Consider the following 17,383-nt stretch of genomic DNA (forward strand, 5'->3'; position numbering starts at 1 on the left):
CTCTAGTCAGGATTAAGAACAGAATTCATGCTGAAGTGTTGGGACTGCTCACACATCCATGGATAAGGCAGTGTGATTATTCAGCAAACCCCCTTTTTAAAAAGGGGAGGATTACCCTAGTGTAATGTTGTCAAATATTTTAGATCAGACACTCTGATATTCCAGACTGAAACATCTGTTGTAATTTATAAATACTCTCTCTCACTCCCATTTTTAAATTATTGAACGGAAAAGTTCAGGCTGATTCAGGAGCAGATAATCTGAGCCACTAAAATTGTATTTCATGAACAATGCTGAAAGAAGTCACAACTGCTGAAGTCTGATACTTCTGGAGGAGAAGCTGTGGGAAAGTTTGCTTTTAGCCAATTTGCTGTTGAGGGAACTGCACTGGGTCACAGAAAGAGGATCTGGGAATAAAGTGAAATTCCACATAAGTTATTTTCATATGTTTATGAAAAAGTCTCAGTCTGTGTGGAATTTCACTTGAGAAACATAGTAACGAGCATCATGGTTAATGCATTAACTGAGAACAAAGATTGAAATACATTGAGGTTACAAAAGCAAACACTGTCCATCTCTACATCCCATTCTTTTCAGGAAATTAGGGTGAAGAGAAGCATAGCCTTTTAACATAGTGGGCATCACACACACACACACACACACACACACACACACACACACACACATCGGGCTGATCCTGGCTCTCCATTGTCCCAAAAGAGTTATATCTACCCTTAGCCTTAGCAGCACAAGACATAGAACTCATTCCTTTTGTGGCATGTCTGTGGGATCGAGACATCACTCAGAGATGCATGTCTATTCCAAGGCATCAGAATTTCCCAGTGTTCAACTTCAAATTGCTGAGATTATGACTGAAATCCTAAGTAGACATGATGACATTAACTGTGTGAATGCTTTCAGAAACATCTAACTTACTAGGCTGCTTATAGAGTATATCAGCCCCAAGAGGAGTTGGGGCATGTAGTTGGCTGGGAATTGGACTTTGACTCTGGAGACCAGGATTTGATTCCCTGCTTGGACATGGAAACCTACTGGATGGACTGAGAGGAATGCAATGGCAAACTCCTTCTGAACAAATTTTATGCTGGTCCTTAGGATCAACATAAGTCAGAAACAATAATATTAATCTTCTCCACTCGCAAAGCACACCCAAATAGTGTCATGACAGAGGCAGGCCTTTTAGCCCCATGTAGAGTTCGTAAAAGATTCTATTTTGGATAAAAACTCCCCAAATCCTATGCTCTCCCACATTTTACAGATTAAAAGAAGACAACTGTGATCAAACAACACCTTGCAGGTATTACGAGGAAAAACATACAAGCTAAGAGAGGCTGCAGCAGTTTGCTTTTTCTTGAGTCTGCTGGGATGGATATGGGTCCCCTCCATCTACTAAAAGGAGGCCAAAGGAGAGAAACAGAAGGAGAAGAGAGTGCAAATGGGACATTTTAAAAGCTACTAAAAAGTATGATGACTGACTGTGGGGCGTAACATTGCACATAATTGAATACGTAATGCCACACCACATATGTAGTTTCTGTCGCCACTTTAATACCTGGGACGTACTCTGTTTCTGTCCTTTTACAGGTGCCTTTCTTCTTGACTCAGTGAGGGGAAAAAGAATGTCCTTCCTAAATCCCTTTACTGCCTTGTACTGCTGCAGTTTCCCTTTTAAATTGGCTGGGGCTTTTTTGTGAGCTGTTAAACCTTTGTGCTTTATATCACATGCTTGAGACACTCCGGTAAGCAACGAAGTAACAAAGTTTATTTATAACTTCTGATTCCAATGCTTTATGGTTACATTTGTGTTTTGTTACAGTCTCGGGTCTTACATTCAGTATCATTCACTCAGTTAACTTTTCTTATGAAACCCTCACTTTCTCACATCAACAAATATGTTACTTTCTTCATATTCCCTTGGCTGAACTATATTCTGACTTAGGCCACACTGACGCCTTCTTATTTTTCCTTAAACCTTGAGCTCTATTTTCCTGACTGTTTCTCTCTAACCGAAGTTTCTAACTTTTCCCCACTTTTTTTTAACTGACAAACTCTAACTGCTTCTTTCAAACTTGACTCCGCCCCTTTAGAATGTTCAGTTCTGTAACTGCCATTCTGGCTCAGCGGCCTTTTCAAATCCTGTCATACTCTCATCTGCATACGACCAATCGGCTTCACATATGCAAATTAATCCTGCCTTCACTGTTGCTACCCTATTTAAGCCAATTCTTCCCTATCAGCCATATTGTAACCTAGTGCTACACACCAAAAATACAACATAGATCATAAAATTCACTACACCGACCAATAATAAGAACTGTCTGTACAAAATCAAGTCAGTTAGAGTCTATGGAATCCATCAGCATAATTCAAAAAAGTATTTTTTTCCCAATTGGTGGCTTAGAGTTATGCTTACAGAAGGTCCCATATTGAATCTTGGCATCTCCAATTAAAAAGCAACATCTAAGGTTGCCAAGTCAGTATTATGCCACATCAGTGTTATGAAGATTATCTTAAAATTATGGTTTTAAAAGTATTTTATTGCTGAATTTTAATATGTATTCATTTATATGTTATTCTAACTTATCTGATGTGATGCATTATTTGTTGTTGTTTCCTATCTGAATCCCTAGGGACAGGCAGGTAAGAAACAACAACACAACAACACAAAAACAAATAATGAGTAGCAACATACTATTGTAATCAGTAGTAGCAATCAAGTAGTGTCTCAGCTTCGTAACTTGCAATTGCAATAATAAGAGATACTTTAAAAAAGATAAATAACTATCCAAGCCATGCTCCTACGTGCAAAGACCATTCTTTTCAGACAATTTTCCTTTTACTGCAGAAAAAGCATGAGAGTCTGCTACTGCTGGTATTACCCCAAGGCAGATAATATGTAAAGTCCTTTGACTTCTGTAACTGGACCTCTGCTTAAACTTTAGGATTAACAATAAATAAATACTCAATCTAGAAGATGGGGTTTGCAGGTACTTTGACCACACTGGAAATGGCTGTTTATATTCCCATGCACTTCATCATGCTGCTGTGATCCATAGGATTCCAATTTTGGCACAGTTAGACTTTCTAAAGAATGTCCAAAGCAAACATCATGCAATCTTTGTTCACTGCTATTGCAAAGAGACTTCCTGTTATCCAAGCATATGTTCCAAATTAATGGATGACTTTCAAGCCAAATAGGAGAGAGCCGTTTTGAGGATCAGCAAACAGCGACACTGAACAAGTTGATTTTAAGGGTTCACATATGCAAGCAGAGAGGGAAAAAAATCTTTCCTTCTTGTCCTTACAGTTTATGAGATGAAGAAGCAGCTAAAATCCCTTTGATGATTACAGGAAAATAGGGGTGATTGTTCTTCTTAATTGCTTTGCTACATTGCTGGCATGTGATCTTATACATTTGGTCTAAGATCATGATAAGTCTCAGAACTAGACCTTGAATTAGATACTTCCAAGAAACCTGATTATAAACAGCCTTACTCAGGTCTTACAAACCCTTACTTGGTTGAATCAATTCACTTGTAGTGCCATCTCCCTCTTTTTCTACTGCCTTCTATTTTACCAACTATTATTTTCTTTTCTAGTGAGTCATGTTATATCGTGACACATCCAAAGTATAACAGTCTCATTTGTTATCCTGGTTCCCATCAATAGAAAAATAGAAAAATTAACCCATTTCAGTCACAACAACTTACCTCCTCTCCAGTTGATAGGAATGGGTAACCTATTTTACAAGTGATGTTATGCCCAGATTCACAACTATCTTTGGGTATTTTCTGGATATAAATGAAAAAAAAAGTAAAATTTTCAAAATTAAAAATAAAGCAACAATAACAGAAAATATGAGTTCTACAACATGTTCCTAAGAAAGATATTGGGGCTAAAAAAAATAGTAGCAGTAGTAGCAAAATAGTTTCTCCCACCAAAAATTATTTCCTCATAAAGTATCTTATACAAAAAGCTTAAGTTGAGGGCATAAGCTCAAAGTACAAAAACCATGCTCTGCATACAAAACATACAAGTTTTTTCATGTATAAAAACCTTAATGAAATAACAGCTACCAAAGTCCATGCTCTGATTGTAGGGGGAGAGTTGCCTACTACCTTAGAGCAGGGATGGACAACTGTATGGGACCAGGGGCGAATTTCTCCCCAGATCCTTCCTGTGGACCACATTTCCTTCCGTACCATGACCAAATACCTCTGTTTTCTTCTGCGGTGCCCCTCAAAATGGCATTAAGAAGTGGCATGACATTGCTTCCTGTCCCCATTTTGAGAGAAAAAGCAGAAATATTTGGGGGCAATATGAAGTTCTGGGGGCTTCTGTGCATATTTTCAAGACTTGGGGGCTATCATCATGACCCAATGATCCAATGGGTTAAACCCTTGTACCAGCAGGACTGCTAACCAATAGGTTAGCGGTTCAAATCCAGGGAGAGTGGTTTGAGCTCCCTCTATCAGCTCTCCATGTGGGGACAAGAGAGAAGCCTCCAACAAGTATGGTAAAACATCCAGGCATCCCCTGGGTAATGTCCTTGCAGACGGCCAATTCTCTCACACCAGAAGCCACTTGCAGTTTCTCAAGTCACTCCTGACATGGAAAAAATCATGCTTTATGGGCAAAGATTGCCTCCAAACCATGCTGACTACAGAATGAAATGCCAACACCCAATAAGGATGGATGAAAATCAATTCTATGGTAATTCCAGGTTTTAAAACAATGATTACAGAGCACAGGTTATAGATTAGGCTATGTTTAGGTGCTTAAATTACATCTATGGAAATGGTCCCATAATGTTACATCCCCATCCCAAAATGGTAATAGTGAAAGAAGACATACCTCAATCCCAACAAAAATAATATTGGGAGAATACTGAACAATGACTCTTGTATTATAAGCACTGTCTTTTTTGTTCCTAACAAGCATTTGTACCCAGAACTTGAGGTTGTTCAACTTGACAATGAATGGAGAAAAACTGAAAAATATAAACAACAAATTTTAAAATTAATTAATATGCTATAGCTTATTTTCTCTTTAAGTATACCTTCCACAATTAAGTATAAGAAGGTATACTAGAAATAAATAGAGAAGACTTGTGAGGAAATAATTCCCAGAATGATCAGGAGAAAATGGTAAAAACACAGGTGGATGAAGGATGTAGAAAGAACATAAACATGTAGAAACTGAAACATGTAAATAAAAATATATGGGTACCTCCTGAGACATTGTTAGAAATATGGCAAGTGTTTATTAGTGAATATTCAAGGTTGAGAACAAGGAAAAATATGATAATTATTACTTTAGATGTTATAACATAGAGCAGGATATTAAAGTTCTTGGTCATTGTGGGAAACCAATTCTGACATCCACAGAGGTGCTTATATGACCAGCAAGAAGATGGGGACATTGCCATTTCCTTTTTGCTGATTGTGTGGGTTCCTCTGCTGATGTAACAGGGCGCCCACAATGGCTAGGAGTGATGGTAGTGACAAGAGAGGGAAGTGATGATCCAGCAAGGCTGATGCACTCTTGGTCTGGCTGAATCTCATGGACATCAACTCAGTGCTGCAGAGGATTTGATTGGGTGCATCTGGTGACCTCTAGGACCAAGAAATTACTATACAATGCAGTGAGAGGACTCAGTATCCAATATTTTGTTTTATGGGTGTCTTATCCACTAGAAGAGATCATTTCAGTGGGAAACTTAACTAAAATTCCTTTCCAACCCTACTGAAGAGCGCGTGTGCCCTAAGCATTAGAGGGAGCCAACCTAGTTCTACTTTGTAAAAGGGAAAAAGACATTTTTTATAGCAACTGTACATCTTGTCTGATTTATGTAGGGAACAACAATTGTTAAGTTCTTTGTACATTTGTATATTTATTGTGAGAATATAAATATAATTGACTACATTTGCATTATATTGAATTTCTTTAAATGTATTTAAAATACATGGACAAATAAAAAAGCAGTTTCAATTATGCTACCTGTTTCCTCCTATGGTTGCATTGGCAGTCAACTGTAGATCAGTAATACATTTCTTCTTGCTTCCACAATCTTTTGTGAAAGGGATCTGCAAAGCATTAGTAGTAGTCATCAAGAGAAGGGCTTAGCATAGTACAATCCTATAACTCTCATCCCTCACCTTTTTGTACCTCCTTTTGCAAAGAGTAATTTACTGACTGATTCTTTGACTGTAAAGTTAACATATTTTTACAGTATGGCTTCATAACCTTTGTTTTATTTATTTGTTTGTTTTGCATATTTGTATCCCATCCTTCTCATCCCTGGAGGGGGACTTAAGGCAGCTTCACAACAAGCATTCATTCAATGCCAACAACAGTAATAAATGACAAAAGCAATTAAAACAATTCATTAATGCTTTAAAATTACTAAAACATTGTTTAAATCATGCAAGTTTGAAATCATAGTCCAGGTCAGTCCATTGTCATTCATACATATTGGGTCGTATTCTAAATTGCTGCCTCAACTGTTTGAATGCTTGGTCCCATAGCCAAGTGTTGAGTTTTATTCTAAAGGGTAAGAGGGAGGGGGGCCAATCTAATGTCACTTGGTAGAGACTTCCACAAGTGAGGGGCCACCACTGAGAAGGCCCTGTCTCTCATCTCCACCAGTCGTGTTTGCAAAGATGGTGGGATCAAGAGCAGGGCCTCTCCCATCGATCTTAGACTTTACTAGGGAAGAAAACTTTTGTAGAATAATTTATGGACTACATAATTTAAATTTTGAAATTGAGAAAGTATACGAAATAATAATAACACTAGAAATTTGATGTTGTGTTACTTATCTAATGCTACGGAATATTCACTGTGCTTGATCTCATTTGTAGTGTCATCTTACACAAGAGGTAGGCAAAGTGAGGGCCATACAAGGTTTTTATATTGTTATTGTTGTTTATTTATACTTTACTTTTTCTCTCCGCAAGGAGACTGAAAGCAGAAACTTCCATGCCCCCACTCCCAGCACAAGTTTTTTTTGGCCAAGAAATTGATTAGTCCACACTCTCAAAAGCATCTACAAAATAAGCCTGGCCATTTGAGCCATTCACACCGCTCAGGTCTCTTTTAAACCAGAAATCACTGGCAGTTTTTAGGGAAATTATTTCCTGAGATAAAAACGGGCTCTGGAGGAGTGGGGAATGTCCACTACAGACACATGCACTCATTAGAAACATTTTGAGTACAAGTGGATAATTTTGGGGGGCAATCTCTTGATCCCCAGAAGTTATCCAGACCTATCTTCTACTGTAACGCACCTTGAGAGGCGAGTAAGAAATTATTATTATTATCGTCATTATCTTAATATCTTTCAGTAGTCAATTTTATCAACCTTGTGGTATACAAAGCAAGACAGAACCTGGTGAGTGAACACTGGGTCATTAGTGAATGCTGGCTTTTGCAGCAGTTTTATGATCATTTTATCTTTCTCCACTTTGATGCAAAATGGAAGGTAATCTGTATTGTCGAGGGCTTTCATGGCCGGGATCACTGGGTTGTTGTAGGTTTTTCCGGGCTGTATGGCCATGTTCTGGAGGCAATTTTTCTCCTGACGTTCTCCTGGATACAGCATATTATTTGAGAACACAGAAGTGCTGGACCACTCTCACAACCACCATGTCAGACTACACAGAGAAGCCATTGAAATCATAGAATCATAGAATCAAAGAGTTGAAAGAGACCTCATGGGCCATCCAGTCCAACCCCCTGCCAAGAAGCAGGAATATTGCATTCAAATCACCCCTGACAAATGGCCATCCAGCCTTTTGTCAGGGGTGATTTGAATGCAATATTCCTGCTTCTTGGCAGGGGGTTGGACTGGATGGCCCATGAGGTCTCTTTCAACTCTTTGATTCTATGATTCTATGATTCTAGCATGTGGACAATTTCAACAGAAAGGAGGAAACCATGAAGATGAACAAAATCTGGCTACCAGTATTAAAAAAACTCAAAAATTACAACAGCAAAACAACAGAGGGGAAACAAACAGGCACATAAAATCACTCTCAACGAGAGATTCCCCCCAGGCGCTTCCAGGCCATTGAATGCAAATCAAGGTGATCAGCTGAAAAATTACCCTGGTAATTCCACAGATATATAAACCCATTTTTCCTACTTCCAACAGACCTCACTACCTCTGAGGATGCTTGCCATAGATGCAGGTGAAACGTCAGGAGAAAAATTGCCTCCAGAACATGGCCATATAGCCCGGAAAAACGTACAACAACCCAGTGGAAGGTAATCATTTGCATGTAGAACTGCCTAGCTTTTCATACACACAGCTGAATGTCTTGAGAACTGTTATTAGTCAGTTCAGACTAGGATGGGGAACCTTTGTCCTTCAGACTGTATGCTTCCCTTTAAAGCCCTTTTTATAGTGCCCCTGCCCACCCCAACATATTTCTTAAAATGCCCCTAAGCGCTCCCATTTCTTACCAGTTATGTTATTTGTGGGATATGAATTAAACACTTAGGGAGAGAAGGTTTTGAATTAAATTCGATCCCAAGTATAAACATGTTTAACACACTTTCCATATTGTTATGACTTACATATTCATATATTGAGTTGGGCAATGTGTTGTCAAGAATGGGTCCACTCTCTGGATCAGAAAAATTGAACTCCAGCAAAACCTTGATAGAATCACGGAAGTCAGGCTTGTCCTAGAAACAAACAAAACCATAGCAATCATTGCAAACTTTTCCTTTCTTTTCTTGGCCGAAATGCTTCTTTAAAATACATGTTTTTGAAATAATGGTTTGCTAGTGGCCTTTATTCCACATTATTCTTATAAAAGGAAATATACTAAACAGGACACTGAAGATGACATCCTTTCCTAGGCTAAAGTTAAAGGCCAAGCAGATTACATTCTCAACGTACATCTGATCCTTTTGTATATTCCAGCAGTGGGAGCCTTTGGACCTCCAGATGTTTTGGATTATAAATCTCACAATATTTAGCATTTGCTATGATGAGTTGCCCCAATGGGAGCTGTAGACCAAAACATCTGCCTTGCCCTGAACTAAGGGCATATTGTATCAGTCACGATTCCAGCTAACTATATTCTTCACTAGTTCACAGTCTATTCTGACTCCCAAAAGACATTGCTCAGTCATAGCAACAGAATATCAGGACTGTAAGGCTAAGGACCAAAAAGATTTGAATATACAAACAATCTATTAAGTTGAGTTAACTTGTCTTTTTCAACAGCCCTTGATGTTCAGGGATATAGTAGTCTGCAGAATCCTCTCTGTTTTTAGATGCATTGTCTGGGAGGGGGCAAGATGTGGTAGAAAAAAATGTGTGAAAAATTGGGATATAATTTGTTTATATCAGTATGCGGCCCATATTATTTTAGGACTGGGTGCATACTGTATTGAGATGGGGTACATACTCCCCTCATCACACCTAATTATTATGATTACTATGATTTGAAAATACTGTGCTTTGACTCGTCACACCACAGAAGGCTGGCTCCTCCCATTCCGTTCAAAACACCCCTTACATCACTCTATGACCTTTTAAAAATATTGTTGCTGATGGAATGCATACATATTTTCCTTTCACACACAAGAAACAGTGCTACAGCAATGGAAGAATCCATAGGATTTCAAAAAACACTATTAGAATTCCATCTGCAAATAATCCGTTTCTGTGACACTTTGCAGACAGATTCTGATGGAGTACTGACGGGATGGGGAAAACATTATGTGATGGGACTCATTTGAAATCATTTTTAAATAGTACAACATTTGATAAGGTCCATCAACATATCTTGACAGATGGTTAGAAATAAATGAAGCCTCATACTCAAAGGAAAAACGGTGTGTATTTTGTCATGCCTCCTGAACAAACGCATGCTCCAAGGAGACATGAGAACATAACTTAATAAACTCCAATACAGAAATGAACAAATGGCAATTTTGCCGTGCTATTTTCAATTGGAAAATTAACAGCAAAATTAGAACATAATGAGCAAAGGGGATAGTCTACATATGCCTCTAGAACATGGCCATATAGCCCGAAAAAACCCACAAGAACTCAACGTAAATTATTTGCAGTGACTTGGTTTTACCTATAATAATGGTTTAGACTTTTTTATTTGCTGATTTATATCATGCTTTTCTCACAAAATAGGACCAAAGACAGCTCCCATCACAAATAGAAAAAAAAAGTTATGAAAAAGAAATTATGAAGTTTAAATACTAGTAATATCCCACCAAAAATACTAATTTAAAACATTTTGAAAACATTCAAAATAAACCATGAATTATATGGAATGTTTACACTAAGTTTTAAAAACAGTTAATAATAACAAGAATTGAAAGTGAATAGCCACTTTATATGATTTACTTGCCAACATGTAGAAGTTGTGCTTTACACAGTTTGAACCCTTGACTGTGATATTTTTTTGCATCTTCCTTTCAGATGTTTCTGTGAAAAGGCTTCGAGACAACTTTCTTTGTGCATCAAGTGTAATCCAATACTGGATGTCTAAAAAGAAAGCTAGAATGATTGCTTGCTTTGGGAAAACTTTATAAGTGGTCACTCAGTGGTTAGGGAAGAGAATTAGCCTAGGATCCCAAAATCCCTTTCCCGATCAGTGGGGGCATCACCCAAAGGAATATTTAATAATCTGCATGCAGTCTACTTACTTGTTTCATTTACTATAACTTCCTTTGATTTTAATCGAACTTCAAAACAAATTGTGGCATTGATCAATACTCTTTGCTTTTGCATGTCACTGTTTATTTTCTGGATATTAATTTTGTTGGGCATGAATTTCATGGTCGCATTCACTTCTGCAACATCTCGAGACCTGAAAGACATCATTTATAAAAACACTTTATTTTGTGACACTAGGTGGCAGAAAAGAAACGAGCAAGTACTAATGTTGAAATACTGTAAGAATGCAAAACTTTGTTCATTACAGATTGCAAACCTTTTAAAAAAATAAAGATATCATACTGAGCATTAAAAGTGGTCAATCAAAGCCAATGAGCTCTTTGGACCAATTATAGCAGACCAAATTAATCAGTAGATATATGCTGAAACTGAATGTTGTTGAATACTTGGAGAGAACCATTCATAAACTCCCTTCCAACTTGCACTGTGCAAACAATTTAAAAATCAGTTTTAAATTCACAAACTGATATTAAATCTTCCTATTCTGGGCATCCCTTATCTGGGCTGATGACTGAGAGTGCAACTGCTTTCAGGCAGTATTGGATGGTGCATATTTTCTAGATCTTTTTCAAACTATTTGCAGACCACTATGGTCACCTCAGTGGAAGAGCATTGCTTAAGCATTGATGGGGGAGTGAATCTTCACTTGGACCTCTTGGAGGTTTCATACCATTTATCATGGTATCTCTACCACTGGAAAGCCTGAAGGGTTTGGAAATTGAGGGCACCTTGCTTCAGTGGTTCTGATCCTGCCTCCTGGGTGATGCTTTGGGATAGCTGCTACACACAGCTGTTATGTGGCATATCCAAAGGTGTCATTCTACTTCCAGAGTTGTTCAACATACACATGAAACTGCTGGGAGACTTCTTTCAGAGGTGGGGTTGTTATCAACATGCCAATGAAACCCAAATATATTTTCCATGTCTTCCCAAATAGCAACCTGGGATTGTTTCTGGATCTGACACTCCATTTCTCAGCTCAGAAAGATGTAATTGCCAAGAGTGCATATTAACAATATCGGCCTTTAGCTCAGCTGCAGCCCTTTCTAGAATTGAAGGTGTCTAAATATAACAGTGGACATGCTGGTAATTTCAGTCTTGGACTTCCACAGTGAATTGTACCAAGTTCATATACTTTATTTAGGGCACATTTACACTATATAATTATTGAAGTTTGACACGATTTTCACTGTTATCACTCTATTCTATGGAATCATGAGAGTTACAGTTCAGTTAGGCACTGGCACTCTTTACCAGAGAAGGTTTGCAAAACCACAGCTTCTAGGATTCCATAGTCTTGAGCCATGGCAGTTAAAATGGAGTCAAAATGCATTAATTTTACAGTGTAGATGCACAATGAGTTCATAATTTAGCAGCTATGTTCGTTAGTGGTACATTTTGAAATGATTGTATAGTAGCAATATTAAAATCTTTCCAATGGCCGGGAATTAGGTTCTGAACAAGGTACAAAGGGATATTTATTACCTTTAAAGATTATATGACTTCAAATCTTCTATGGGATCACCTCCTCCTATATAATCTACCTGTACATTCACATCTTCTGGGTGCCATTGCATTCAGTCAGCTGAAACTAGACTGTCTATTATTCAGATAACATTTTATTCAGCTGCCCCCAGAATGCAGAATGGCTTGCCAAAAGAGATTGGTCAGCTGGAGACACTGTCTGCATTTTAAACAGTACGAAGTACTAATTTCTTCCAGCAAGCATATCCAGGTTATTTTTATTTCAGAATTGTTATTGTATTTTAATAAAACAAAGGCTACAGTAATATGAAAAAGAAAAGAAAAGGAGAAAATACTAAAGAACAACTAATACCAAAAGAAGGTAATCACTATCTCCCCAATCCCAGCTCCATACCTAAAAAAGCTAAAAACTGACTCCCCACCCCACTAGCAAAAGACATCTATATAAAACTGCAGTAAATTCATTTCTACTTGATTTCAATTTTTGCTTTTTTTTAAAAAAAAAAGCAATAAAACTAAAGTTTTCAAATCTCATCAGTGTTGTTATTTTTTCTTTCATCTTAATATTGGATAAAAATTATTTCCAATCTTTTTTTAAAAAACTGCCCAAAATTCGATTAAAGTAGACAATTTGTCCATTTCTACTATATCATAAGTCTTAGAAATCCTTTTGTTGGGAGATCAGCATTCTTCCATTTTTGAGCAAACAACAATCTTGCTTTTAAAGTCATGTAGTGCTGCTAAAGTCATGTAGTCCAATTCACCTCTTCAGTTTCCTCATTTGGAGGTCCCAATAAAATTCATCTGGTTTCAGGTGAATTCTAATTTTAAAATTATTTTGCATTGATGTTTGTATCAGTTTCTGATATTTATTAGCTTTTTTCAGAAGTCCACAATATGTAATTAAAAAGAACCTTCTTGTATGTCACACCTGCAACACGTTACTGCTTCCCTTATACATCCTTTGTAACCCTATTGGGATTAAATATCATCTATATATTATTTTATTACAAATTATTTTAAGTCAAAAGATAATATATCTTTGAGCTCATTAGTCCACATTCTACTCCAGTGCTTCAACTCGATATTATAACCCAGGTTCTGGGCCAATATTCAACTTGTTTTTCTTACAGCTCCATTTTAAGCAACACGTATTTGTCATTTGGACACAATTTAATCTCAAATTCAGGGTTTCCCCCCCTTTTTCAAAGCCAAAGTTATTTTTTATCTAGCTCAAATCTTTCCAACACCTGTTTATATTGAAACCAAAGAGGGTCACAATCCTTTTTTATTAGTTCATCTTGTGTTTTAAGTACACATTGGCCATTCTCCCAAAATAATAAATCTTCATATGTCTTTGTATAACTCTTTCTGCCAACTCTATAAAATGCTTCTTCCAATGAAATACCCATAGGTATTTGGAGGCATAACCTGGGTTTGCATCCCGTCCAAACTGCCAAATTGGCACTAAGCAAATGATTATGAAAATCCGTATTTAGTTTTAATTAATCATACCATATGTAGGCATGCCATCCAAAATAATTCATATTATTTCTGAAATTATGAACTTTAAAATATTTATTGATTGCTTTTAATATTTATTGATTTCATGTATTCCTTTTAATGATTAATGAATACTCTTGATCCTTAGAGATAAATGGGAAACAAACAAACAAAAATTAAATATAAACAACAACTACTACTATCAGACAGAATTCTGCAATATATAAAAACATTGAACATCTTGGAACTTGAAGCATGCCTCTTGTTTCTTCAGTATCCTTGAACAATCACACTTTGATCATGACTGCTGTAGAAAACTGCTATTGATAATTTACCTTTTAATTGAAAGTTTGATATACATACCAGAAGAGGGCTGCCCCACCAAGTCCTCCAATGGTTACATCTGTCAATCCGTCTCCATTTAAATCCATTTCACCATGTATAGATTGTCCAAAAAATTTCATCTTTTCCCCATCTCCACCTGATGCAATGCGCTGTGAAAAACATAATGATCTTTATTATAGACAGCATATATAAGAATATTAGTTTTTCATGATGCACCTATATTTCTTAGTGGGACTTATATCTGTATGGATATTGATAGGGTTGCACTGTTAGTCTTGGATTTGCTGGTGATTGCTCTTTTTAAAACAAACAAACAAAAAAAAACCTTGCTCCAAAATCCTCTGTAGCCCTCAAGTTCAATTCTATGGTATGCTTCCAACCAAATTACAGTCAAAATATAGGATTCACTATTATCCATAGTTGCAGGTGAAGACACTGAGATTTTACAAGTGTGAATTTTATAAGGAGAAATGGTTGAGAACGGGTTAAAGAGAGAAGAGGAGGGAGTAAAAAGAAGTGAAGGAATTGGGAAGAGATGGCTTTGCTAGGCACGGAGGAAAAGATGTATGCGGAAGGTGAAAAAGATCCGAATGACCTGGAAAAGATGGAAGGGGGAAGTGCAGAAGAATTGTTTGGAATGACTTTACATCTAATTCTATGGATTCCTAAGAATGCCACAACCCCAGTATGACCAAGAAATCCAGTTTGGAGATTTGGATTTAATTTTGTTCCAAACCTGAGCGTATTCTTTTCTTATGGTGTTTCCATTGCCATGGTAAATATACACTGCTCCACGGTGATCATCTTCTAAAGGAGCCCCTATAACGATGTCATTAAATCCATCAAGGTTCAGATCCTTTACAGCAGCAATGGAGGTTCCAAAGCGTGCCCCACAAGGTTCATTCTTGTTGTGATTTGTGCAGTCACTGTGTTTCAATTGCGAACAGCATGTTTGCTTTATAGGCTCAAGTGTCATCTGATATTCAAATGTTTTCTGTAAAACAGGAAACACCAAAATAGATTTTTGTGAGTTTTATTATAGAAGTTATCTCAATCAGAGCTTGGCAATCCTAAGGCTGGGTCTACACTGCCTGATATTTCAGGAACCGATCCCAGATTATATTCTTTGAACTGGATTATATCAGTCTACACTGCTAAATAATCTGGGATAAGCAGATAATCTGAGATGAGATCTTGAGATATAGGGCAGCATAGATCCAGCCTAACTTTGTTTAGATTACGAAACTAATCACATTGAGGTCCTGAAGCTGGGGAACAGCGAGGGTATTTGTTGGGCAGCAGGGCAAAGCTGGTGAGCAGCGAGGGAATTCACTGCCCTGTGCCACACGTTGCTTGCATCATCCTCTTCCCCATCACACAGGGAAAACGTTGCTGCCTGGCTTCTCCCCAAGCTTTGCCCATTATACCACATGAGAACATGGGAAGCCTCCCATGTTGTCAGGGCTCCATCATAGGATGCTTTCAACACAGAGACAGAACAGAGCCCTACTGGAAGTAGCCCTGCAGCAAGTAGCCCTCTGTCCTGGCTCAATGTTTAAAGCATCATACGACAGAGCTCAGACCTTGAGTGATGAGGTGACATAGCCCCTAGAATCTCTTAGTCAGTGTGGCCACTGGCTATAGTCCAGCTCCTGTAATCAATCAATCAATCAATCAATAAAATAAAACTTTATTTATATACCGCCCTATCTCCTCTAGGGGACTTAGGGCGGTTTCTATATATGCAAAGACATAAAAGAATATACAGACTATTGAAACAAAGAACAAAATTATGAACACAAAACAAATACAGGACAAAACCAGGTTCAAGCAGTATTCCATAATCTGGAATGAATTATAACTTATGTTTTTGGTAAACTCACAAAGAGATATCCAAAACAAGCAATAGTTCTTTGGTAGCTTCTCCTACCAAATGGACCAGTACAACCAGAGATATGTCGGTATGCCATTGGAAGATGGGACTCCCAGGTCGGAAGATGGCCAAATTGCTACTGGGGAGGAGCAGAGGATAAGTTCAACTAGCCCCAGATGTGATGACGCAGCTAGCTCAAAGCCGAAAGGAAGGCTAGCGGCCGACGGTACTGGAGGCGAACGACGAATCCGATGCTCTAAAGATCAACACACCATAGGAACCTGGAATGTAAGATCTATGAGCCAGGGCAAATTGGATGTTGTTATTGGTGAGATGTCAAGACTAAAGATAGACATTCTGGGGGTCAGCGAACTGAAATGGACTGGAATGGGCCACTTCACATCAGATGACCACCAGATCTACTACTGTGGACAAGAGGAACATCGAAGAAATGGAGTAGCCTTCATAATTAATAAGAAATTCGCTAAAGCGGTGCTTGGATACAACCCAAAAAATGACAGAATGATCTCAATTCGAGTGCAAGGAAAGCCTTTCAACATCACAGTGATCCAAATATACGCCCCAACCACAGCTGCTGAAGAAGCAGAAGTAGATCAGTTCTATGAGGATCTGCAGGACCTACTGGATAATACACCAAAAAGAGACATTATTTTCATTACAGGAGACTGGAATGCCAAGGTGGGAAGTCAAATGACAACTGGGATCACAGGCAAGCATGGTCTGGGAGAACAAAATGAAGCGGGACGCAGGCTGATAGAATTCTGCCAGGAAAACTCGCTGTGTATAACGAATACTCTCTTCCAACAACCTAAAAGACGGCTTTACACATGGACCTCACCAGACGGTCAACACCGAAATCAGATTGACTACATCCTTTGCAGCCAAAGGTGGCGGACATCCATCCAGTCGGTGAAAACAAGACCTGGGGCTGACTGTAGCTCAGATCACAAACTTCTTATTGCCCAATTTAGAATAAAACTAAAGAGATCAGGGAAAATACACAGACCAGTTAGATATGATCTCACTAACATTCCTAGCGAATATACAGTGGAAGTGAAGAACAGATTTGAAGGACTAGATTTAGTAAACAGAGTCCCAGAAGAACTATGGACAGAAGTCCGTGACATTGTTCAGGAGGTGGCAACAAAGTACGTTCCAAAGAAAAAGAAAACCAAGAAGGCAAAATGGTTGTCTGCTGAGACACTGGAAGTAGCCCAAGAAAGGAGGAAAGCAAAAGGAAACAGTGAAAAGGGGAGATATGGCCAGTTAAATGCGCAATTCCAGAGGTTAGCCAGAAGAGATAAGGAACTATTTTTAAATAAGCAATGCATGGAAGTAGAAGAAGACAACAGAATAGGAAGGACAAGAGACCTCTTCCAGAAAATTAGAAACATTGGAGGTAAATTTCAGGCAAAAATTGG

General features: G+C 38.0%; 1 protein-coding gene across 1 annotated transcript in view; it reads right to left on the bottom strand.

Annotated features, from left to right (window-relative positions):
• Positions 1-17,383, bottom strand: part of ITGA1 (integrin subunit alpha 1) — an 84,930-nt gene that overhangs the window by 15,208 nt on the left and 52,339 nt on the right. The window contains exons 14-21 of the mRNA XM_060761474.2: positions 14,805-15,062; positions 14,087-14,217; positions 10,705-10,868; positions 10,407-10,543; positions 8,602-8,712; positions 6,022-6,107; positions 4,876-5,011; positions 3,732-3,812 (exon numbers count right to left, since the gene is read on the bottom strand). Of these exons, the coding sequence (XP_060617457.2) occupies positions 3,732-3,812; positions 4,876-5,011; positions 6,022-6,107; positions 8,602-8,712; positions 10,407-10,543; positions 10,705-10,868; positions 14,087-14,217; positions 14,805-15,062 (1,104 nt within the window). The remainder of the gene's footprint in view (positions 1-3,731; positions 3,813-4,875; positions 5,012-6,021; positions 6,108-8,601; positions 8,713-10,406; positions 10,544-10,704; positions 10,869-14,086; positions 14,218-14,804; positions 15,063-17,383) is intronic.

This window comes from Anolis sagrei, chromosome 2 (genome assembly GCF_037176765.1).
Source record: "Anolis sagrei isolate rAnoSag1 chromosome 2, rAnoSag1.mat, whole genome shotgun sequence".
NCBI lineage: Eukaryota > Metazoa > Chordata > Lepidosauria > Squamata > Dactyloidae > Anolis > Anolis sagrei.